Source organism: Caretta caretta, chromosome 3 (assembly GCF_965140235.1).
Source record: "Caretta caretta isolate rCarCar2 chromosome 3, rCarCar1.hap1, whole genome shotgun sequence".
Taxonomy (NCBI): Eukaryota; Metazoa; Chordata; order Testudines; family Cheloniidae; genus Caretta; species Caretta caretta.
This window is the reverse complement of record NC_134208.1, coordinates 63,059,575-63,084,000: the sequence shown is the minus strand read 5'-3', so window position 1 is coordinate 63,084,000 and position 24,426 is coordinate 63,059,575. Positions and strand designations below refer to the sequence as shown.

Here is a 24,426-nt window from a genome sequence, read left to right as displayed (position 1 = left end):
TGCAATGTATTCTTCACTGAGGGCATTTCCACATGTACACATACTGCATGGCACTCAGGTGTAAATCTGCAGTGGTCCGGTACGTTAAGTGTCTGTGCAGAACCTGCTACTGCATGCTAAAAGTATCCTAGTGTGCTTTGACATACAGCTGATTCAAACTGCAGTATGTCAAAGTGCACTAGGGAACTTTTAGTGTGCATCAGCAGGATCCACATGAACAGTTAGTGCACGGCATGCTGAAGCACTGTAGATTTGCACCCCAGCATGCCACATGGTAAGAGTAAATTGTATATCTGCCTTGAACCATTTGTCCCAGCAGCATCCTTCCCATGTTTGGCAAGGTGGGTAGGATAAGTGTGTGATGGTGTCAAAGAAAAAACAGCCTAATTTTAAATGTAAGGTTTTTGTTGATACTCACTGAGTGTGCCCAGAAATGATTTGATTTTGTGTGGTGGTATTTTTTTGTTTTTGTTAAAGTTAGCAGTAACTGTTTAATCAATGTCCCACCCTCCCCCCCATGAGCAAAGTCACTAGTCCTCAGCAAAGATAGTACTGACTTTAAAACATTGGTAGTTCTGTAGCATTAAAAAAAAAAAGCCCTATGGTTAGTATATTTTGGTTTATGGTGGAAATGCCATTTCTCCACTGAGCTATATCCTCTCTCCATTGTGACCTTAGGTAGAGCTGGTGGCTCAGCAGAGGAACTGATGGTAGATGTCATACATGGCTGCAGGCCCTCACAACAGTGTTGACTATCTGGGGCGCCTATGAGCTATAACTACCTCCAGCCCCAAAATCCTTCCATGCCCATAGCATCATTGTAACAACTTTTAAAAAAAAGTCTCTGCTAGGAGCCACACTAATAAGTCAGCAGCCCCCATCAGCTCCCTCCACTCCAACCTGCAGCAGCTCCTGCCTGCCAGCAGCCCCACCAATCAGTGTCTCCTGCTCCCTCCCCACTCCTCCTGCCCACCATGATCAGCTGTTACGCGGTGTGCAGGAGGCTCTGGGGTCGGGGGGGAGCGGGAGAAGAGCAAGGGCATGGCAGGCTCAGGGGAAGGGGTAGAGTGGGGGCAGGCAGGGCCTGGGGCAGAGCAGGGGGTTGAGCACTGAGCACTCCCCTGGCACATTGGAAAGTTGGCACTGTAGCTCCATCCCCGGAGTCATTGCCTATGCAAGGAGACACATACTAACTTCTGCAGAGCCACATGTTGGCCACCCCTGTTTTAATATATTTAGGAACTGTACAATAAAGATCTCCCGCCACCCCCATTTGTTCTCTAACTCAGTATTGGTACTGAGAAACAGCAGGGTCATATTTAGTTTTCTAGGTAGCTCTATGGTTTGGGATGCAAAGTTACTCCATTTCATTCCTTAGACAAATCTGTGCAGTCTTTTAAACTTATTCTTTTTAGAATGTATACATTTACTAGTTATATTTCAAGTATGAGTGAAATTGCGGGTTTCATTCTACAAACCTTTCTTGGTGGTTTATACCTTTTTAAAACAAATGATTTTTGGTTTGAAATTTTTTAATACTGCTTGTACACAGCTCAAAGGAGGAGGGTTTTTTATTATTATAATTACAGAGTGGGAAGAGAGGGGAAAATTTGAATTAAATCTGTCTTCCTGTTTTTAAAAATGGGAATTAATTGACAAAGGCCAGTTGCTTGGCTCGCATACTCACTCTTGGGCTACCATCCATATAATTCACCAGAGTTAATGTACTCACTCCTCAGTGCTCTTCCAAACATCTACCATGGCTGTCACAACAATGGTATGTGTAGAATCCTCTTACACTAGGTCTATGCTGTTTTCCCTATTAGCACAGTTGAAATGCTGCTGGGTGAAGATAAGGCCCAATCAACCAGCCAGTAAGGCTGGTTAAGGTTGGAGTGCATTTGGAGAAGGGTCATGAGATTGATTAAAGGATTGAAAAACATGCCATATAGCAAAAGACACAAGGAGCTCAATCTGTTTGATAAAACAAAGAGAAGATTGAGTGACTTGATCACAATCTGTAAGTACCTACATAGGGAACAGAAATTTGATAAGAAGTCTCTTCAATCTAACAGACAAAGGTATAACAAGATCCAGTGCAGGAATTTGAAGCTAAACAAATTCAAATTAATAAGGTGCACCTTTGTAACAATGACAACAATTAACCATTGGAACACTTGATGAAGGGTTGTGGTGGATTACCATCACTGGACATTGTTAAATCAAGACTAGGTGTTTCTCTTAAAAATATATATATATATATACTCCATTTCAGGCATTAATTCAGGGAAGTCCTGTTGTCTGTTTTGTACCTCCAGCTCAGTGATAAAGCTTTGCCTTAGTTCTCCATCTATAAGAGTCACAGAATGCTAATAAATTAATTAATGTTTCTGAGTCACACATAGTACAGTGGTAGAGGAGCATCAATTCCTAAGAAGACAGTCATGTTAAAATCCTTAAACAAAAAAACAACACCACCACTTTATCCATGTTACCAATATCTCACGTTATTAGAAGTGAATTTTTTTGTTTTGCCTTTTTCTTGGCTTGCATTAGTCAGTTTTACTTCTGTTCATAGAAATTTGCTACTCTGGTTCCGTAGCATCTTTTCATATAACCAAAAATACTGCAATGTTTGGATTGCAAATGCCATAGGGGAAAGTTTATTTTTGAAAATTGTTTCTACTGAAAATTTTAAAATCCTGACATTTGTATTGGTCTTGGGTTTTGCAAACAGTTAGTTTTTGTCAGATTTAAGCTTTGGAACAAACTAGACACAATAGTGTCACTTGAAGTGCTGTCTATGGCACAACTGGCTGAAGTGTCAGAAGAGGAATTTAGCAGAGGCCTAGGTGGGGAAAAAATCATTGCTTTTTCCTCCTGTTTGGTGGAGTTTAAGGAAACTGAGACAGGAGGTTAGTTCTCACCTTCAAACTCAAATTGGACACACTGTTTAGTCATTCACCAAAGGGTTTAAAGGGCATATTTGCAGATTTTCTTGAAAGCATTTCTCTTGTCCATTCTGAGGTTTTGGTTATCTTGAACTACTGAGCAACACGATTCACTCACCTCTTCCTGGCTGCTCACAGTCTGGTACCCCCTTCTGTTGTTTGCTCTCACAGTGTTCCCTCTCACTCAGTGCACTCACTCTTCATGACCCTCCAGCTGGGTCACTATATGTGTTTTCCCTTCCAGGGCAGGATGGCTGCATATCAAAGTCTCTCCAGATGAACTGTCTGGCTGCCTTTCCAGGCCATCCTCTAATTCAGTGGTCTCCAAACTTTTTGGCTTGTGCACCCCCAGGGTGAAGACCAGAAGACCTGCCGCAGGCATGCCGCCAGAGGGGACATGTGGACGTGCAGAGCTGCCGCCGAAGAAAAAAAACGGCGGAGTGCTATTCGGCGGCACTCCTGCTGCCGTGCACCCCAGTTTGGAAACCACTGCTGTAATGCAAGACTAGGGCACTTTCTTCAGTGGTGAGCTGGGGAACCCAAGCCCACCCAGTAATCCAGGTTCCGGTACAGGGACCCTCTGTTCAGCAACCATGGTCTGATTACTTCCAGACCCTGTTACAATTTCCCTGTACTCATTCCTTATTTTGTCCTCTAGCACTGGCCCTTTAGGATACCACTGGAGCTCCCTGTGACTGCTTCACTCCTCTCAGGTGCTTGCTAGAGTCTAGATTCCAAACATACCTCCCTCCTCCCAGGGAATAACTGCAGACTACTTCCCCTGTAGCTCCCTTCTGTTCTCAGACTTCTGGCTTGTACGGGCCCACCCTACACCTGCTCAGCTGAGCTTCATCTTCTGTTAGGGCTTGCTTAGCCAGACTAATTCTCCCGTAGGTGCAGCCTGCTAAGTTAATTAGCCCCTTCCTAGCTACTTCAACCCCTCCAAGTGAGGATTCTTTTGACATCCTGGCTGACTCTTTTGACAAGCTAAAAAAATGTGATAGAATGTATTTGCAATAAATGCAGTATTTGAAATGTTTATTGTGTGTGCTAATTCTTCAGTTTACAAGCTTAGGACCCAGTGTTGCAGACACTTATTAGTGAGTGTCATGCTCTGTACTGTGAGTGATTCCCTTCAGGTCAAGTAGATTATGTGCAGTAGTAAATACTGTACTTGTTAGTAAATGTTTGCATTATTTAGTAAACATTTGGGTCATTATTTATGAAGCATAGTGTTTCTTTGAGCAGTTTAAATTCTCAAAAACCCCATCAGAAGGAAGCTAATTTAAATCCTTTATAAACATTTTGTTGTAGTTTAATGTGTGTGAGCTCATTAATCCTGACTTGCTTTCTTATGATGGCACTCTTTTGTAAAGTCCTTGCTTAATGATAGCAATAGGAGAGCTGACTGAAGGTAACTGAAAAGTCAAATAAAATAATACAGTACCTCAGGAAGTGATCAACTGGTTAATAATATCTGGGATACTATCATTTTCATTGGAATTATTAAAATATCAGTTTAAATTTATTGTCGAAAAACACTGACTGAGATAAAAAAGCTTGCTCCTGAAGTGCGCCTTTAGAAATGTAACTGTTTAAAGACATCTGCAGAAGTGATGGTAATTGGACAGATGGATATGCTGGATTGGCACTGTAAGTGTCTTTGCGCTGAGAATAGTAGCCATAGCTATTAATACTTTGAAGGCTCCCCAGATAAATTAGTGAGTAGCAACCTTCTAGCTAAGGAATGAATATGCTCTTAATCTAAAAACCTAAACTACTGTGTGTTGATATTACATGAAATATGAATGCAAGGGTATTTTAAACCTGCATTATATATTTTTAGATGTATAATGCTTTCCAAAGCTAATATAGAAATTGGATGGAAAAGACACATTAGACCATTCAGTCATCTTCCTGCTAATGCAGGATTTTCCCCTACAATATATATTTGTAGGTACAGTATTCTTCTGCCTCTTTTCACAGTTTATACTTACTGGTCAAAATAATTTGGAAAGATTAATTTTTGAGTCTCTATAATAACTTACAGATAATTATAAAGAAAATAGCCACTAGATTTGACAGAAGCAAATTTCACACCAAAAAAATTGAACACCATATAATATGATTTGGTTGAGCTTCTTTCTGTTTTAGCTTTAGCTCACCACATTATTGATTTTCCCCCACCCCCTAAAAACTTTGGAAGATAGGTTAATTGTGTGTCCTTGTTTTCTTAGCATGTGGGTGTTTTATTTAAGTCCTTTATTGAGATTCTCCACCCAGTGCATGTGTGTAACTTCCACTAATGCTAAAGCGGCATGTGTCTCGTAAGGAGAATTTAAATACCACAAGGATAGGTACTTCAAAAAAATTAATTAAAATATATATTCTTTATCTCTTGCTTCAGATTTATAATGTGGGATTTTGAAGAACTTTCACCCCCCCCCAATTATTGTAAAACTTACTCCATATAAAGGTCTGAGTTTTGTATAACTATATTTCTCATGTGGTAAAAACATTAACATTTGTGACTGCTAGACTCCCTGGGGTTTTTTTTCTTTTGTTTTGTTTTGAGTTCATTTTTTCGGCTAAGTGCAAATTAAAACTCTTACCTTTTTGGAATATACACTTTATTTTTCTTACAAAAAGAGATGTAGTTGTGTTGTTGGCTATGCTGTAAAGAGTCATTTTACTTGTGATCAAATTAGAATCTGGGTTTTAGGATTTGGAAGATAAATGCATTAATCCACTGAAACATTCAGTCACTCTCTGTCAATTCTAATCAGATAAAGGCATTTGTAATTTTGAACTGAAGCAGTTGGAGGGGTCAGCTTTCTTGCTTTTATATTTAATTTTCATGGGAAGATTCATTTCTCAACTTCTTGCATGTGAATTTGCTGGATTTAATAAGGCAGTAAGTTCCTTTAAAAATCATAGTTTTCTGTGCCCAGCAGATGTCATTTTGGTCATCACACTGTCTAATGAATAGGGTGCACAATAGTACTGATTTTGCTGATGTAAGGATGTTTCTGATTTTTTTGCCTGTTAACAGAATATTTTCAGATTCATTATAAGTATGATATATTATCTGACTGTGAATTAATTTTTCAGAAAAGAAACTCAGGGCAACATCAGAGTGACAGCAGACTATGTTCTTTTGTATACATCAGTCAAGCAACCTTAAATCAGTAAACTGTAGTGAAGTTGTTTTACTGAAGGTACTTATTATGTATTGCCTGATTTGACCATAGCTGTGTGAGTTAATTTAAGCTGTTATAAATGAGTTTCGCATGGACATGCAAAGTAACTTATAAAAGAAACGTTGAGACATGATACAAACCTCCAAAGGACTGCTATATTTCCTGATACATTGAATACATTCCAGTAGCTCTACTGTAAAAAATATATCTTTGCATTTAGTATTGTCTCAAAAATAAATATAAGAAACCATGGTGTAGTAGGTGTGATGGAAGTTACCAACAATTAACTCATTAGTAGTGGAATGTCAATAATAGAATTGATTAGCCAAAGCATATTTCAAGTGCGTGGGATCTTGTCACCCCTTGTGCAGGCACATAACACCTAAAACATAGTAGTACTCATAGGTGCTGGAACTAGGATTGCTGGGGGTGCTGCTGCACTCTCTGGCTTGAAGTGGTTTCCATTATATACAGGATTTACAGTTTGGCTAAATGGCTTTTAGCACCCCCACTATAAAAATTGTTCCAGCACCCTTGGTAGAACTGTCCCAGCGGAGAGACAGGCCACAGAAAGGCCACCCAGGCAGACTTGGAACCTCAATGCACAATGAGGAGCGATGCTACGTTGTGTTCTCTTTGAAAATGTTTCGGGTGGGCTGGGGAGCAGCTATTAACCGTGCATCTGAACTATGCAGATCCATTGTTCAAGCGGCAAGCATAGTTACAGTTCAGGGGTTTTAACTTTTGTGTAGTTGCAGTGTGATTTGCTCTGTACATTGTGTGGAAGGTTGCCACCCATTGAGATGTTTCCTCAGATATTGCATAGGTGGTGAAGATTTTACCATAAGTGGAACATATCCATATCACGTGTTTTTTTTTTTTACCAGATGTTGTATAACTTATAGCATTATACTTTGTATTGTGATTTGATGACCTATTAAAGGCATAGCTTTGCACCTTTACACAAAAGAGAACATAATTACACTAAGAAAACTATATTTCTTGTCACTTGGAGACTTCAGCTTTACTAGCCTTTTTTGCATTTTGTCAAGTTTTCATCCTATTTTTGAATTTCAGAGTCCCACGTGAAATCTTCAGCCATAATCCTGAAACAGATCTGCATGGGCAGGCACCTGCAGCAGTGTGCAGCCCTAATAAACTCATGAGGGCTTATCACTGGGTAGAGGGGTCTGTCCATCAAGATCCAGTTGCCAGATCAAGGTAGTCTTTGGTTTTGTCTATCGCAGGAGAGAGGTGGAACCTCAAAACCTTCTAGAAACTGTCTGATTCTTTTAAGTTTAATGGAGTTGAGTGCAGTTAATGTTTGTGGAAGGAAGGTGGTGATGAAATGTCTCCCATATTTTTTCTTATGGAAGGAAATGAAAATATAGGAGGAAATTTTATATCTGGCTATTTTTCTGGGGAGGGGGAGCACCTAGTTCAATAAACTATTGGACTAGTAACTAAAAAATTACCTGTCTTTTTGTCTTCTTTTGTCTTCTTTCTTAAGGTTTATTTGGGATTATGATTTCTAATAGTAAGGGGCAGGGGCACATTCTTTGCTTCAAGGAGTTCACAATCTAATAGGATCCCCTTTTTATTCCATTCTATGGTACTCATGCATGACAAAGCACTTTTGGATTACAGTGAGATAGCTTACTCCAGAGTAGCAGAAGAAATTATGCTATGGAACCCTGCTTGTACAGAAGATCTTGAATCATTTAATATTTTCTGTTCACAGGAAATGACAGAAAAACCCCAAACCCTAATCCACCAGACACCCTAAACATAGACTACATAAAAAGCCACAAGAGTTTAAAAAAAATAAAAAAAGAAAGGAAAGAAAAGAAAATGCAGGTAGAAGACCAGCAGCAGGGGGAGGGAGGCTATCCAGTTTATTGCACTGAGTGCAACATGTATGATTATCTGCCTCATGGGCATGTGTCATGTGTGTGCATATGGTGCTAGTAACTCACAGCCCTTGGAGATAGAGTATGGGCTCTTAAGGCCAGAGTGGATGAACTGGAGGTACGCAGAGGAGACTTCTGGGGACATAGTAGAATGGTTCCTTTCCTATCTGGCAGCCTCTGTACGGTTAAGGAGGATGAAAGTGTCGAGGCAGGAGAGCATCAACCTGGAGCAGAAGGAAATGGTCCACAGTTGGGACCCACCTTCCAGAGGATGTCATGATATTCTCTCGCACTGAGGATGCCCTTCCAAGGGTGGGGCCCAGTTTCTAGGAAGAGATAGGTAATAGTCACGGGGGATTCTTTTATTAGAAATAGTTGGGGGGGTTTTGATGACCGGGAGAACCTCCTGGCAAAGGTTGCAGATCTCATGGCACATCTAGATAGCCTTCTAATAGCACTGGGGAGGAGCCAGTGGTCGTGGTGCCTGTTGGTATGACCAATGACATAGGGAAAGGTAACAGAGTAAAGGCTGCTAGGTAAGAGGTTATAGTCCAGGACCTCCCTAGTAGCATTCTCTCAAATGCTTTAGGTTCCACCCACAGGGCCAGTAAGGCGGGCAGATCTGCAAGGGGTAAATGCGTGGATGAGACAATGATGTAAGGAAGAGGAACTTAGGTTTATTAGGAACTGGGAAACCTTCTGGGGAAGGAGTAGCCTGTACTGGAGGGTTGGGTTCCACCTAAACCAGAATGGAACCAGACTACTAGCACATAAAAGTTAAAAAGTTGTAGAGGATTTCTTTAAACTAAGGGATGGGGGAAAGCTAACAGGTATGGAGGAACACATGGTTGGGTCAGAGACATCCCTAGGGAGGATTTATTAAAGGGGATACTTTATATCCTAGTGTACAGGAGAGGAAAGAAGTTGGTAAAGTACAGGTAGGATCTAGCGAGGAACAGTCAAACATAAAAGAGTCCCATTTAAACATAAAACATGAAGGGAAGCAACTAAATTCCTTCAAATGTACAAGTGCAAATACTAGAAGTCTAAATACTAAGATGGGTGAAATAGAGTACCTGGCATTAAATGAAGATATTGATATAATAGGCATCACAGAACCTTGGTGGAATGAGGAAAGTCAATGGGACACAGTTATGCCAAGGTACAAAATATATAGGAATGACAGAGTGAGTTGTGCTGCTGGGGGAGCGGCAATATAAGTTTAAAAAAAAATAGTCAAATAATGTGAAAATCTTAAATGAAGAAAACTGTACCATGGAATCTCTATGGGTAGAAATTTCATGCTTGAATAATAAGACAATGGCAGTAGGAATATACTACTGATCACCTGACTGGGATGATGTCAGTGATTATGAAATGCTATGAGAGGTTAGGCTACAAAACCAGAAAATGCAATAATAATGGGTGATGTCAACTATCCTTATGTTGATTAGGTAAATGTTATCTCGGAGTGTGATGCACGGTAAAATTTCTAGACTCCATAAATGACTGCTTCTTGGAGCAGCTAGTCCTGGAATCCATAAGGGAAGAGGCAGCTTTTGATTTAATCCTAAATGGAACAGGATTTGGTCCAAGAGGTGATATAGCTGAACTGCTCTTTAATAGTGACCATAATGTAATTAAATTTAACATCCTTGTAGAGGGAAAATATATATAACCCCCCCCCCCCCGTAATATTTAACTTTGAAAAGGGGAACTACATAAGAATGAGGATGCTAGTTAGGCAGAAATTAAAAAGAGCCGTCAAGGGTAAAGTAGCATGGAGACTACTTAAAAATAATAGAGGCTCCATAACAGAGGTTTTAAACTAAACATATACACCAAATCAGAAAAGACAATAGGTGGACCAAAAGAATGGCACCATGGCTCAACAACAGGATAGTGGAGGCCGTTAGAGGCAAAAAGGCATCCTTTAAAATTTCAAAGTCAAATCCTAATAGGAAAATAGGATGGAGCACAAACTGTGGCAAATAAAATGTACAACTATAAGGCAGGCCAACAAAGAATTTGAGAAGCAATTTAATAAATGCACATAAGCTAAGAGTAATTTTTTAAAGTACATTAGAAGCAGGAAGGCTGCCAAACAAGCAGTGGAACCACTAGATGACACAGGTGTTAAAGAAGCACTCAAGGAAGACAAGGCCACTGCAAAGAAGCTAAATGAATTATTTGCAGTGGTCTTCACTTCAGAGGATGTGATGGAAATATCCACATCATAGCTATTCTTTTTGAGTGACACATATGAAGTACTGTCCCAAATTAATGTGTCACTAGAAGAGGTCTGAGAACAATTTGATAAATTAAACAGTAAGAAGTCATCAGGTATTTGATATTCACTCGAGTTCTGAAGGAACTCCGACATGAAATGGTAGAACAACTAACTGTAGTATATAACCTATTGTTGAAACAAGGTGACTGGAACGTAGTTAATGTAGTGCCAATTTTTAAAAAAGTGCTCCAGAGGCAATCCTGCAATTACAGGTCAGTTAGCCTAATTTCAGTACTGGGCAAATTGGTAGAAACTGTAGTAAAGAACAGAATTATCGGACACACAGATAAACATAATATGTTGGGAAAGAGTCAACACAGCTTTTATAAAGCTAAATCATGCCTCGCCAATCTATTAGAATATTTGAAGGAGTCAATGAGCATGTGGATCAGGGTAATCCTGTCAATATAGTGTACTTGAATTTTCAGAGAGCCTTTGACAAGGTCCATCATCAAAGGCTCTTAAGCAAAGCAGACAGTCATGCATAGCGGTGGGGGAGGGGGTGCTGGAGCACCCCCCGGCTTGAAGTGGTTTCCATCATATACAGGGTTTACAGTTTGGTTCAATGGCTTTTATCACCCCCACTATACAAATTGTTCCCGCACCACTGCAGTCATGGGATAAGAGAGAAAGTCCTCTCGTGGATCAGTAACTGGTTAAAAGATAGGAAACAAAGGGTAGAACAAATGGTCAGTTTTCACAATGGAGAGTGGTGGACAGCAAAGTCCCCTAATGATCTGTACTGAGACCTGTGCTGTTCAACATATTAATGATCTGGAATTCATTAATGATCTGGAAAAGGGAATGAACAGTGAAGTGGCAAAGTTTGCAGATGATACAAAATTACTCAAGATAATTAAATCCAAAGCTGTCACAAAGGAATCTCACAAAACTCAGTGATTGGGCAACAAAATGGCAAATGAAATTCAACATTGATAAGTGCAAAGTAATGCACATCAGAAAAAAATAATCCCATCTATCTATCATTATATTCTATGATCTATCGATCTATCTATCTATGCACACAATGATGTGTTCTAACTTAACTGTTACCACCCAAGAAAATTCTGGGAGTCACTGTGAGTAGTTCTCTGAAAACTTCAGCTTGATGCATAGCAGGAGTTAAAAAGGCTAAGAGACTGTTAGGAACTATTGGGAAAGGGACAGAAAATGAAAGAGAAAGTATCATAATGCCATTATATAAATCCATGGTGTACCCATACCTTGAATACTGTGTCCTATCTCAGAAAGGATATAGTGGAACTGGAAAAGGTTCAGAGAAGGGCAGCAAAGATAATTGGGTATGGAATGGCTTCCATACAAGGAGAGACTAAAAAAATTATGGCTATGCAGCTTAAAAGAGACGACTAAGGGGAGATTGCTAGAGAGCTATAAAATCATGAAGGATGTGGAGAAGGTGAACAGAGGAGTGTTATTTACCCTTTCACGCAATACAAAAAGCAGGAGTCATCTGATGAAATTAATAGGCAGCAGGTTTAATATAAACAAGAGGAAATACTTTTTCACATAAAGCACAACTAACCTATGGAACTCATTGCCATGGGGGATCGTGATGGCCAAAAGTATAACTGGGTTAAAAAAATAACTAGATAAGTTCACAGAGAATAGGTCTATCAATGGCTATCAGCCAGGATGGTCAGGGATGCAACCCCATCGTTGGGCAACGGTGAACATCTGATTACCAGAAGCCAGGAGTGTAAGACAGGGATGGATCACTCCATAATTGCTCTCCTCCTGAAGCTGTGCTCTCCTCCTGAAGCTCTGATATGGGCCAGTCAGAGACAGGATTCGGTGCAAGATGGACCATGGTTTGACCCAGTATGGCAGCTCTTGCATATGTACTAAATACTATGGTAGCATGAGCACAAGACTGCCACTGCCTCTGTGTTAGCTAGGACAAGTCATTTGACCCCCAATGCTCCCTTTTCCCCTATCTGTCTGACATTTTATATAGATATTTACCCTCTTTTCTTTATAAAATTCTTTACAGATGAAAAGCCCTATCAAAATGTAATTATTTGTATTTATTCATATTTCTGTCCTATAGTTCCCAAACTAAATTTGTCAGAATATAATGTGTTGTTAATGCTCTAAGCATGCAAAAATGTTATGGTGTGAGTTTGTGCAGAAAACAAGGATAAGACAGCTGAGGAGATTAACTAGTAGTTTCTTGATTATAATTATGTCTAATCCATGCACCTTTTATCCCCAAGCACTTTACAACATAGCTATACTGATATAGAAACTAAACTCAAGAATCACATCTCCTTCCCCTTAAAGGCATCGATTATCAGGTTCTCACTGAACCTCACTGAGGGCGTCTCCTTTGGGTGAAACATGTCCATTGTCCAAAGTCTCACCGTAATGGTAGGCAGGAGTTTGACAGGACATGAAGAATCTAGGGGTAGTTTTATAAGGTCCAGTCGTGTGCCTATTTTTGAGGTCCCTGTATGTATATGTAGCTGAAAAATACCATAGGCTGGAAGGGATGGGGACAGGGCTCAGGGTTACAACGTGGTGTGTGACATGTGCTGGAGCGGAAATATAGATCAGCCCCCACAATATTTTTATTGCAGGGGTACTAGCCCACACTGCCCTTGGTTTTGCCACACCTGTCATACACCTAAGAAGAGTGCACCCAGAGTGTGCGCCTGTGCGGACTTTGGGTGTTTGTACGATACAGGGATTTTGAAACGAGACTTCAGACAAGCAGGCCTATGATCTTTGCATCTCTTTGGGAGAGAGCAAGTCCCGTCAGTTCTGACAGGCCCAACATCCGTTCACATTTAGCTATGAATGTGAATGATACTGTTATAAGTATTAGCACTAAAGTCCCCTTCAGGTCAATGTGAATTTGTGCCATGACAGCACTAGAGAACGCAATCCTGGACCACTTCTGAAATCCAGAGGTTTCAAGATCAGTTTTATGTTTATCTCAACATAAAGTGTTTTTACTAATTAAGCCAATAGAGATATAATGATAGCCTGAATTCTACCCCATCGGAGGCAGAACGTTGCCAAAGAGGGAAGAACCTGACCTGTTCCAGATGGTAACAATACAATGCCCAATTTACAACTGGGAAAATTAGCTCATCAAAGCAGATTGATTGGTTTACTTTTTCCCTGCCTGGGAAGAGGATGATAATGGGAACTCTCACCAAAGCCTGGTCACCTTTTAGAGTTAGAGTTGTGGGCTATGCCTCTCCTGATGCCTGCATTGTCCATCTCCACTCTGGTTTCTTTGCACGTATGGTATTTGAGAGACTCAGAGTTTTTCTGTTCCAGACATTTTCTCCAGTCATTTCCATTGGGTTGTAGTTCCCCTTGATGCAGAAGAAGGAATTGCTTTATTATGCTGGAAGTTGCTGGGACTCATATGGTCTCCCTCTGCTCCCATTTCAATACTGGCATATTAGTCATTCAGTGTCTTTTGAACCGCTGGCTGGAGATTAAAGGGAAGATCTTCTGATGCAATCTTGCCCCTTTGCCCTGCTCAGGCAGTGCAAAGAGGCTGTGAACCAACTGGATCTCTTTTTGTTCCTGTGTTGCCACACCCTGGCAGCCCTCCATGTATGAGATGAGAAGGTGATGTGGCCAGAGCATGCTACTTTTTGGCTACTCCCAGCTCTCAGATGGCCCGGAACTGACTCCAGAATCTAGAAGCCATAACTGGTTCCATTGCAGATACTCTCTTATCTTTGCTTGGCAGAAGCTGAGCACAGTTGAGAATCTGCGTCAATTATTTCATTCTGTTAGGAAGCTGAGGTTCTGTTCTTTCTGGTGGTATAAGCATTGCACTTGTTTACCTCAATTTGCTAGAGAGAAAGCAGTTGCTAAAATTGAATGGTAATAGAAGTGTGGGTGGGATGGTAAAATGGTAATCATCACAATGTGATTTCTGGGAAAATATTTAGCATCTTGCTAGGGCTGGAAACAGATGCTGCAGTGCTGAGTATCCCAGACTTTGAGTACTGTAAAATCATGGTTCTCATACTCTTCACAGATTGGATCATATTTTAATAGAGATACTGTCCCAAGAACTGTGTTAATTACGGTCACCTCTTGCCCTTAATGTTTTCTCCCATTCTCACCCGGTCTGTTCCACTATATCTGTCTAGCACAGTTGTCAACTTTCATGCAGTAAATAAGCACCCTGACTTTCACAATAAACTAAAAATCAAGCTAATCCCATTTCAGAACAAGCCAATTCCTAAGAACCCCAACACTCTATGTGACTAGATTTCCCGCCTCCCCAGCGTGCAGTCTGGGACTGTGGTGGGCCCGCTGTGCACCCCTGACTCTCTCCCCCCCTTGCTTGCTGGGAGCCGATCAAAAAAAGGGAAGCAACAAGCTGCAACAAGCTACAAGCCAAAAACTTGCCAACAAGCAACTCACAAACCAATTAAGCCAAAACCAAGCCCAATTTCTGCTTTTTTCCCCCACGGGTTTGGCATGTCTACTCTCTGGTTCACTGTAAATGTTTCTCTGCCACTTGGTCCACTTCTCTTTTCCCTCCACATACTTCCCTGATGCTTGGGTCTTCTCTCCCCTGCAGAAGTTGCCTAGCTGCCTGGTTCCCTTATCCTATTGGCTCCTCTTATTCTAACAGGACCAGTCCTGCTAGTGGCTCCTGTTTTTGAGTCTGTCTCCTATTCCCTTTCCTCTTCCTATTAAATAGTAAGAAGTAGTTAGTGGAAGTAGTTAGCCTGGTTTCTGTTCCCTCTATTTAGGCCTCCAAGCTCTTAATTGCAAAGAAAAGTGTCTGGAAGCGGGGAGGAAGCGCCAGCACCATGTGATTTGTCCTTCCTGCAGGCCACAGTCTAGGAAATTCTGCTATACAGAACTTGTTAAAAGCCCAGGTGGTTTTGAGATATCAGACCTAAAATGAAAAGGAGTACTTGTGGCACCTTAGAGACTAAAATGTAGTTCTAATTTGTACAAATGGAAATTTTATGTTTTATAGTTCTCTCATTGATTCTGTATCAGAATTGCACAATTTACAAATGAAAAGATGGGGTTTCTGTCAGCCCTGCAACTTAACCTGAGATCAAGAAGTTATATATTAGTTCAGGATTATGCAACATGACCAGTAATAAAGATTCTGCATGCCAAATTTTACCCTTAGTTACATATGTATAACTATATTTCTTTCAGTGAGGTTGCACAAGTATAACCGAGGGCAAAATTTTAAGACAGTGATATTCCACAAGTGACCCTGTAATTGAAATTTAGTTAACAATACCACTAGTAGTGCATGAGCCATAAAATAATCCTGTTCACTCTCCTACAGCTGTGCTGACGGTAATGAACAAGTTACTCTTCGTATGTAGAGTAACTAGATACAATTCTGAGTACAGATAAAAAGAAGGTCTGCTGATTAAACTGGTGCCATTTTTTACAGAGTTATTTTTCAAAGTGGAGCCATGCTTTAATTACTGCATCTCAAAGATGTCACTACGTCCTCAGACTAGCAGTGCTTTTTTTTGACACTGAACCAGGACTTAGTATAGCAAATTCTGGGCCTTTAAGTATAACTTCAGATCTCTGGAGTGGTGCTCTTGAGTGACTCATTGAATCTGTAAATAAAACCTTTGTCTCCCACATGGCAGCACAGGGTACTCTCACTAAGCCAGCCCTTTGAACTGTTTTATTTAGTAGTTTTCCAATACTCTTATTACCTCTAGATCTGAGGCATAGGACGCTGACCTATATATCAAGTATAACAATTGGTCCTGCATTAAACTTAGTGTGGTTAAGTTAATTAATGCCTAATTTAAACTAGTATAAAAGCAATTAAATTTTGAGTTCTCTGGTTTACCACATTTATGTGTATCCATACTTGAACCTGAATGACATTGGTGCCAATTCATTTTGTTGCAATAATGTGACTGTAATTTGTGATGGACAATGATACAATTGTTTTTTGTGGACCTGACCAATATAATTTGCCTCACACAGTAATTCCCTAGCTTTTGAATTGTGTACACTAATTTGCATTTTTCTAACCTTTTAAAAATGTAATGTTACTAAAATACTTTCTTTTGTTTTAAAAAAATGAATGATCAGTGAAAGGACAAGTGCTTTATCTCTTAACTGCCAAGCCCATCTATACCAGGTAGGATAGATGTTATACGAACCTTTAAAAGAAGCAGTGAGAAACGAAGAAGCATCCTTTAAAAAGTGGAAGTTAAATGCTAGTGAGGAAAATAGAAAGGAGCATAAACTCTGGCAAGTGAAGTGTGAAAATGTAATTAGGAAGGCCAAAAAAGAATTTGAAGAACAGCTAGCCAAAGATTCAAAAAGTAAGAACAAATTTTTTTTTCAGTACATCAGAAGCAGGAAGCCTGCTAAACAACCAGTGGGGCCACTGGACGATCGAGATGCTAAAAGATGATAAGGCCATTGCGGAGAAACTAAATGAATTCTTTGCATCGGTCTTGACGGCTGAGGATGTGAAGGAGATTCCCAAACCTGAGCCATTCTTTTTAGGTGACCAATCTAAGGAACTGTCCCAGATTGAGGTGTCATTAGAGGAGGTTTTGGAACAAATTGATAAACTAAACAGTAATAAGTCACCAGAAACAGATGGTATTCACCCTAGAGTTCTGAAGGAACTCAAGTGTGAAATTGCAGAACTACTAACTGTAGTTTGTAATCTATCATTTAAATCAGCTTCTGTACCAAATTACTGGAGGATAGCTAATGTGACACCAATTTTTAAAAAGGGCTCCAGGGGTGATCCTGGCAATTACAGGCCAGTAAGCCTGATTTCAGTACCGAGCAAACTGGTTGAAAGTATAGTAAAGAACAAAATTGTTGGACACATAGATGAACATAATTTGTGGGGGAAGAGTCAACATGGTTTTTGTAAAGGGAAATCATTCCTCACCAAGCTACTAGAATTCTTTGAGGAGGTCAACAAGCATATGGACAAGGGGAAATCCAGTGGATATAGTATACTTAGATTTTCAGAAGGCCTTTGACAAGGTCCCTCACCAAAGGCTCTTAAGCAAAGTAAGCTGTCACGGGGTAAGAGGGAAGGTACTCTTATGGATTGGTAACTGGTTAAAAGATAGGAAACAAAGGGTAGGAATAAATGGCCAGATTTCAGGATGAAGAGAGGTAAATAGTGGTGTCCCCCAAGAGTCTGTACTGAGACCAATCCTATTCAACATATTAATAAATGATCTGGAAATAAGGTAAATAGTGAGGTGGCAAAATTTGTAGATGATACAAAACTACTCAAGATAGTTAAGTCCCAAGCAGACTGCGAAGAGCTATAAAAGGATCTCACAAAACTGAGTGACTGGGCAACAAAATGGCAGATGAAATTCAAAGTTGATAAATGCAAAGTAATGCACATTGGAAAACATACTCTCAACTATACATATAAAACGATGGGGTCTAAATTAGCTCTTACCATTCAAGAAAGAGATCTTGGAGTCATTGTGGATAGTTCTCTGAAAACATCCACTCAATGTGCAGTAGCAGTCAAAAAAGCGAACAGAATGTTGGGAGTCATTAAGAAAGGGATGGATAATAAGACAGAAAATATCATATTGCCTCTATATAAATCCATGGCACACCTACATCTTGAATACTGCGTGCAAATGTGGTTGCCCCATCTCAAAAAAGATATACGGGAATTGGAAAAGGTTCAGAAAAGGGCAACAAAAAAGGTATGAAACAGCTTCCATATGAGCAGAGATTAATAAGACTGGGACTTTTCAGCTTGGAAAAGAGACGACTTGGGGAGGGGGGGGATATGCTAGAGGTCTATAAAATCATGAGTGGTATAGAGAAAGTAAATAAGGAAGTGTTATTTACTCCTCATAACATGAGAACTAGGGGGTCACCAAATAAAATTAATAGACAGCAGGTTTAAAACAAACAAAAGGAAGGTTTTTTTACACAATGCACAGTCAACCTGTGGAACTCCTTGCCAGAGGATGTTGTGAAGGCCAAGACTATAACAGGTTCAGAAAAGAACTAGATAAATTCATGGAGGATAGGTCCATCAATGGCTATTCGCCAGTATGGTCAGGGATGATGTCCCTAGCCTCTGTTTTCCAGAAGCTGGGAATGGGCGATGGGATGGATCACTTGATGATTACCTGTTCTGTTCATTCCCTCTGGGGCACTTGGCACTGGCCATTGTCAGAAGACAGGATGCTGGGCTAGATGGACCTTTGGTCTGATCCAGTATGGCTGTTCTTAACTTTTAAGAAATGTGATGCCTAAATTACAGTGAATATATTTTATTTAAACTTAATGGAAAAAATATGTAGTTTGTTATTTCAGTTAATTTGTTGTGTTTTATTCCCTCAGACAAACGTGTTGATGACTGGTTCTTGATGCAATCTCCATTTCCAACACTGACTATAAGCACTCTTTACCTCCTCACTGTCTGGCTGGGTCCCAAGTGGATGAGGAGAAGAGAACCCTTCCAATTGCGCTTCTTATTGATTAGCTACAACTTTGGAATGGTTCTACTTAACTTCTATATTTTCAAAGAGGTTGGTCTTGTATTTTTATACTTTTGAATTGTGGTAGAATTCACAACTTTGACAGTGTTAGATAAATTGTATCATTTTTATATTCTCTGGATAATTTTACTGGCTGTTTTGGAAGCTGAATACATTGATTGGATTTTTTAGAGCTCTGCTGGAATTGGTATATATCACGAGTTTGTGAATCAGCGTACTGTAAAAGCATATATGTAGGAGTCATGTAGAATAGCTTGACTTATTAATACTTTGTTTTAACTCTGATAGTAAAAATCCTTTTTGAGTGGAAGGCATGTCTGTCCCTGCATCAGATTCTTCTCACAAGTACCCAATTCTGGAGCAGATCAACGGAAGTCAGTGGAGTTATTCTAGATTTATACCAGTGTAACTAAAATGAGAATTTGGCACACTGTCTTTAGGTTTTTTCTGCAAGGTCTCAGACAGGCTATTATGTTAGAAACTGAAGGATAGCTACATTATATTAACTTGTATTTTCAATGTATGTCTGCAAAATATTAATGAGGTAATGGAAATTCAAACTTTTGTTGATCTTTAGAATGAGAACAAAAGAGGTAAATCATATTTTCTTTTAGTTAAGGGCAGTGAGGCAAAATTTTACAATAGTATTTCTACTCAGTTCATAGAGTTTTCTGTTGAAAAACATGAGATTTCACAAACAAGGATTTATGATAGCCAAGTTACTTGGTCTTGCTGCCTGCTACACTTCACCTTTCTTAGGCCTTGTTTACATGGGTAAATTGACCAGCATGGCTAAAGCAGAGTATGTTACTCCTCAGTAGCTATTCTGGAATAGCTCCCTAGTGGACACTTTATTCCAGAATAGAGTATTCCTAAAGGGAGTTATTAAGGAATAACTATCGCAGAATATTTTATTCCGCTACAGTTATGACAGTAAATTTCCTTGTGTGGGCAGTGCCTTAATGGGATCATGTTCAGTGACCTAAGCTTGAATTATCTTGCATATAACTTTATAAGGTGAGAAATATTCACCTGAATGCTCTGATTAATAGAACATCCCTTACTGCTTTTTAGTGCAATTCACATCAGTTCAGCAAACATTTTGCTGATTTAAAATTTGTGACTATCTTCATTCACTTGCTGAAAATCTTTCTTCAGATTAACTCCTTGATGGAAGAATTTAGATTTTGCTAGCACAAGATCTGTTGCCAGGAGCCTGGAATTAAGCAAGTGAACTGTGCAGTTGAAACTAACAGCTTTTGGAAACTGGACTCTTAAAAACTCTATTTTTATGTGTTCACCATAGAAGTGGTATTGTTCCCGACAATTTTTTTTTTCATATGGGCCCAGGGCTTCTTTTACAGCATTGTTTGGCTATGTGGAAGCTACTTGTGTGAAGACATATTCAGTAGAACGAATTTTAACCTCCGTGAAAGTCCTTTCGCTATTAGATTATTCAGAGCATACTGGACCACATTCCTCTCCAGTTTACACCACCTAGTGAAGACAATAGGATTGCAAAGAGTATATGTTAAAGCAGAATTTGACTCACTGTGTGTCTCATCTAATTGCAAAGAATAAACAGTGCAGTGTCAGCACTACATTTGATTTCTTCAGCTAAAGGTGGGAAAGGTAAGGCAACTCCAGGGTCCTCTCTGAAGACTTGTAATACAGGTAGTGTATGCTGGAGAGGGGGAAAGAGAGATTGTTGATCTAAAAATAATATATTCTGTAGTTGCTGTCACATTACATCACTTTTTCAGGTAGATGGCCACCTTCAGCACTAAGTTTCGAAATGTTAGTGCTAATTAAAAACTTAATGTCAGTTTATTCATGGTCACAAGCACTGCTTATCTTGTGAACTTTGCATTGAAGAACACTGGTGTAAAAGCTGCAAATCAAAATCCTCAAGACTCTTCTCCATTCTTTTAATGAACAGCAAGACCAATTTCAGGATACTCTCAGTGTGTTACTCTGCTCCTGTAGTAGAATCTTTAAAGTTACCACAGTGGTATTGGAATTCCCCACTGCACCAAGTTCAGCTTCAAAAAAACAGTTCTACTACCTACTGCTATCATTGAAATGTCTCTGGTGTGTTTATCTAATGTTAAAGCTATCACTAGTAACTGGTACAAATCAGATTACCCAGTAAACTCAATAGACATTAGGTATCATCTTTAAACTTCAGAATGCTGTCCAGGTATCCTTCCTGATGGCTAAATCCATCAACAACCTTAGAAACCTTTTGACTATGACACTTATAGATTTTTTTTAAGGCCAGAAAGGACCATTTAGATCATCTTGTCTGACCTGTATAACACAAACTGTAGAATTTTACCCACTTTCCCCTGATCCACGTGAACTCATTAGGTGGGATCAGGCCAGTAAGTGGGCTGGTCTTACAATGAATTGTAAGAGGACTCAGTGGGCTGTGCTGATTTAATTGTTCTCTCTCCCTATTAACTCTTTTTTGAAGGGTCGTTTTTGTCATCTCTCCCTTTCAGCATGTATATACAGCAACTAGTGAAGCTTGATGCCCTGAGCTGCAGATTTATCAGTATCTGAATGACATGCAACTTTACACCATCTCTTTGTTAGCTACTCTGTTCTTTTCCTCCTCTTCCAGTATCTGACAGAGATGGGGACACAGAGCAGTAAATTCATTGAAGATTGATCTGAATAACATAGAAGTGACTGCTCAGTAGAGGCTGGAATAGAGGCTGCATTCTCTTCTGGAGGTCATCTATATAACCATTCTATGCCATTCTGGCTGACAGCCTAGAAGTTGGACCTGATTCATTGCTGTCTTTGAATTTGGAGACATGGCGGGGGAGGGAGGCAGCATGACATACCTTTTTAAAGTTGACCAAAAGGCTGTGGCCCCTCCCTTCAGATGAGAACGTATAACAGTGATTGAAAACTTTATCTCCTGCAGGCTAAATTACTGCAAAGTGCTTTATTTGGGATGACCCTTCCAGAGCACTTGGAAGCTTCTGCTGGTACAGAATGCAGCAGTTAGCCTCAAAGTGGTGTGTATATGAACACATTATACCACTGCTTTTTACTGGTTTTGTATTTGCCTCTGTGTACATTTCCAAGTGTTGGTTACAATATTATAGCTCTGAATGATCTAGGTCCCAGCTATCTGAGAGATCATTTTCTCTCCCTATATCTGATCATAGAATTACACTTCTTGTTGGTTTCATTAAGGGATTCTGTGTCTCAGAAACGTGCTCCCTCTGATGGCAGGTTCCATGTATGAACGGCTTTAGGTCACAGTGGAAGTTATCATTTATTCTGTTCTCTAAATATCTTGCAGATTATTCAGTTTATTTTTTTTTCTGAGTATTTTATGTTTAATTTAGGGGACCACTTGTTTTGACACCACAAGATATGAAAAAGTACATTGTTAAAACTAAATATTGACCACTTTTTAAATAGCATCTTTGTATTGTAAATAAAAATTATTTAAAATACTGCTTTTGGAGTAAGTGTATAAGAACACTAAAATCATTCATAAATAATAAAATTATCTTTTTATGGACTCTTTCCCCTCATATATAATTTTAATATTTTCAGCTATTTTTGGCATCCAGAGCTCAAGGGTACAGCTATATCTGCCAGACAGTGGATTATTCAGATAATATTTATGAAGTCAGGGTGAGTACCCTTTTTATGTACTGTTATTCTGCACAGACAAGAGTGTATTTTAAGCTTTAACTCAACAAGTCTGAAAACCACATGTTTAGAAGCAAAAGGTATTGATCAATCTTCCCTCTCTTCACCCCATGCTCTTCTGCAATCCTCTGCTTCCTTCCATGGTTAGCTTCATGTCATCTTTCGCTCACTTCCAAAAGACAGACTAATACCATATGATAACATACATTGCATAAACTTATATTAATATGCAGTTTTCAAGAGATACATTCTAAATAAAGTCAGGAAATGCAAATATTAAAATTCTCATACCACTGTGGATTTGCTCACATACTTCTCCTTTTGTATGGCTTAAAAATAGTAGTGTTAGATGTGCAAGTCTAGGCCAGCAATCCAATTGATTGTTTCAGGTGCCAGAGTGGATTTCAGAGATACCACTGGGATATGATTGGGACATTGATTGACAAGGAGTTCCATAGTTTGAAGTCTATTTCCACAGTCACAGATAGGCTTGTTTCTCAGTGCCCATTTATGGAGAAAGTAGGTGCATCTGCCGTCTGATGTGTGGATGTGATTCAGAGTGGATCATATTTTCTGTGGGAGTGAAAAGCCACAGGGTTCTTTGGCTGAGTCCTTGCTGAGGCATTTATTCGGGATATTGACATCTTTCCACCTTGCTTACCTGTAGTCTTTGGAGGAAAACCCAAATCTTTGAGCTCTTGAGCTGTAACCCACAAAAAAGTTTTCTGGATTTGAGTTGAAATCTTGGTATATTATTTAGGTCTTCATGTATTGGAAGATTCTTGTTTCCTTAAATAAGATGGAAGAATTCACATGTTTCAATGACTTTGGGGGATGGGGTGGATATACACTACTACAGGAAGCCATGGTTGTGTGATTGACTTCACTGTGCCTGTAATAATCTAAACAATGGTGTTAAATTAAGAATGGACAAGTGATGTGTAGGAGCGGTGTATCCAGATTGGTTAGCAGTATTCTCTGTAGAGTAGACAAGGACCGGTGAAGAGGAGCGTAGAGTTTTTGCAGCAGCTCTCCAGGTCATTCCTGCTAGTTGCTGGATGAGATTTACACACATTTTTATTTTGTTGTGAATTTTTTCAGATATTGTCGGCATGTGAAGCTTCAGTCTAATGTCACACCAAGATATTTCAGGGTGGGAATATGTCATATCTGCTGGCCACAGAAATCTGCATGGAGTTCCACCTTTCCTTTTGATGTTTAGAAAAATTCTGACATAATAGTCTTAGAGGGGTTTGGTTTTAGCCTCCAGTATAAAAAATATTCTTCCATGATTTTAAGGTGACACACTGAACATCCTGGATGATATTTTCAAACATACTTAAATGACTCAGTGAGACTTAAGTGCTTCTGAAGGTTTTGGCCACTTTACATGAAAACTTAGTTTTAACAGTCTAATCCAAAATAGTGTTTATATAATGCTGTTTAATATGTTTAATTAGTAGAATATCCTAAACAAGAACAAAATCCCTTCCCTGAACGGTTGTCTAGCTATGGGTAAAACTCAAAAAGTCCACAGTCTGCTTAAACATCCTAACAGTATGGAAATGAAGAAAAGAATTGCAATTGTCATCATCATCACCACCACTTTATATCAGTTGCATGGCCAATATTGCAAAGCATGAGCAGGAGTAGTGACTCTATATGCAGGATTTTTAGGTCATGTTGTCAGAAATCCTTCACCTTCACCTTCATCATTGCCATGTTCTTTGCCTCGTGCAGAGCACTGCTGCAGAGCTCAATTCTGTGAAGTACTAGATGTCCTACTACTTTTGCTGACCTCTCAATGGCTCACCTCTTGCACAATGTAATCAAAATAATTCTGTTGCATTTTGGACCTTCTGAAACCCCTCTGAGGAAGAGAGGTCACCT

The 24,426-nt window shown here is 39.5% G+C and overlaps 1 protein-coding gene across 2 annotated transcripts in view; it reads left to right on the top strand.

The window, feature by feature from the left end:
- Window positions 1-24,426, top strand: part of ELOVL4 (ELOVL fatty acid elongase 4) — a 64,454-nt gene that overhangs the window by 10,364 nt on the left and 29,664 nt on the right. For both annotated transcript variants that reach the window (XM_048845164.2, XM_075126545.1), the window contains exons 2-3: window positions 18,701-18,888; window positions 22,438-22,518. In XM_048845164.2, the coding sequence (XP_048701121.1) occupies window positions 18,701-18,888; window positions 22,438-22,518 (269 nt within the window). The remainder of the gene's footprint in view (window positions 1-18,700; window positions 18,889-22,437; window positions 22,519-24,426) is intronic.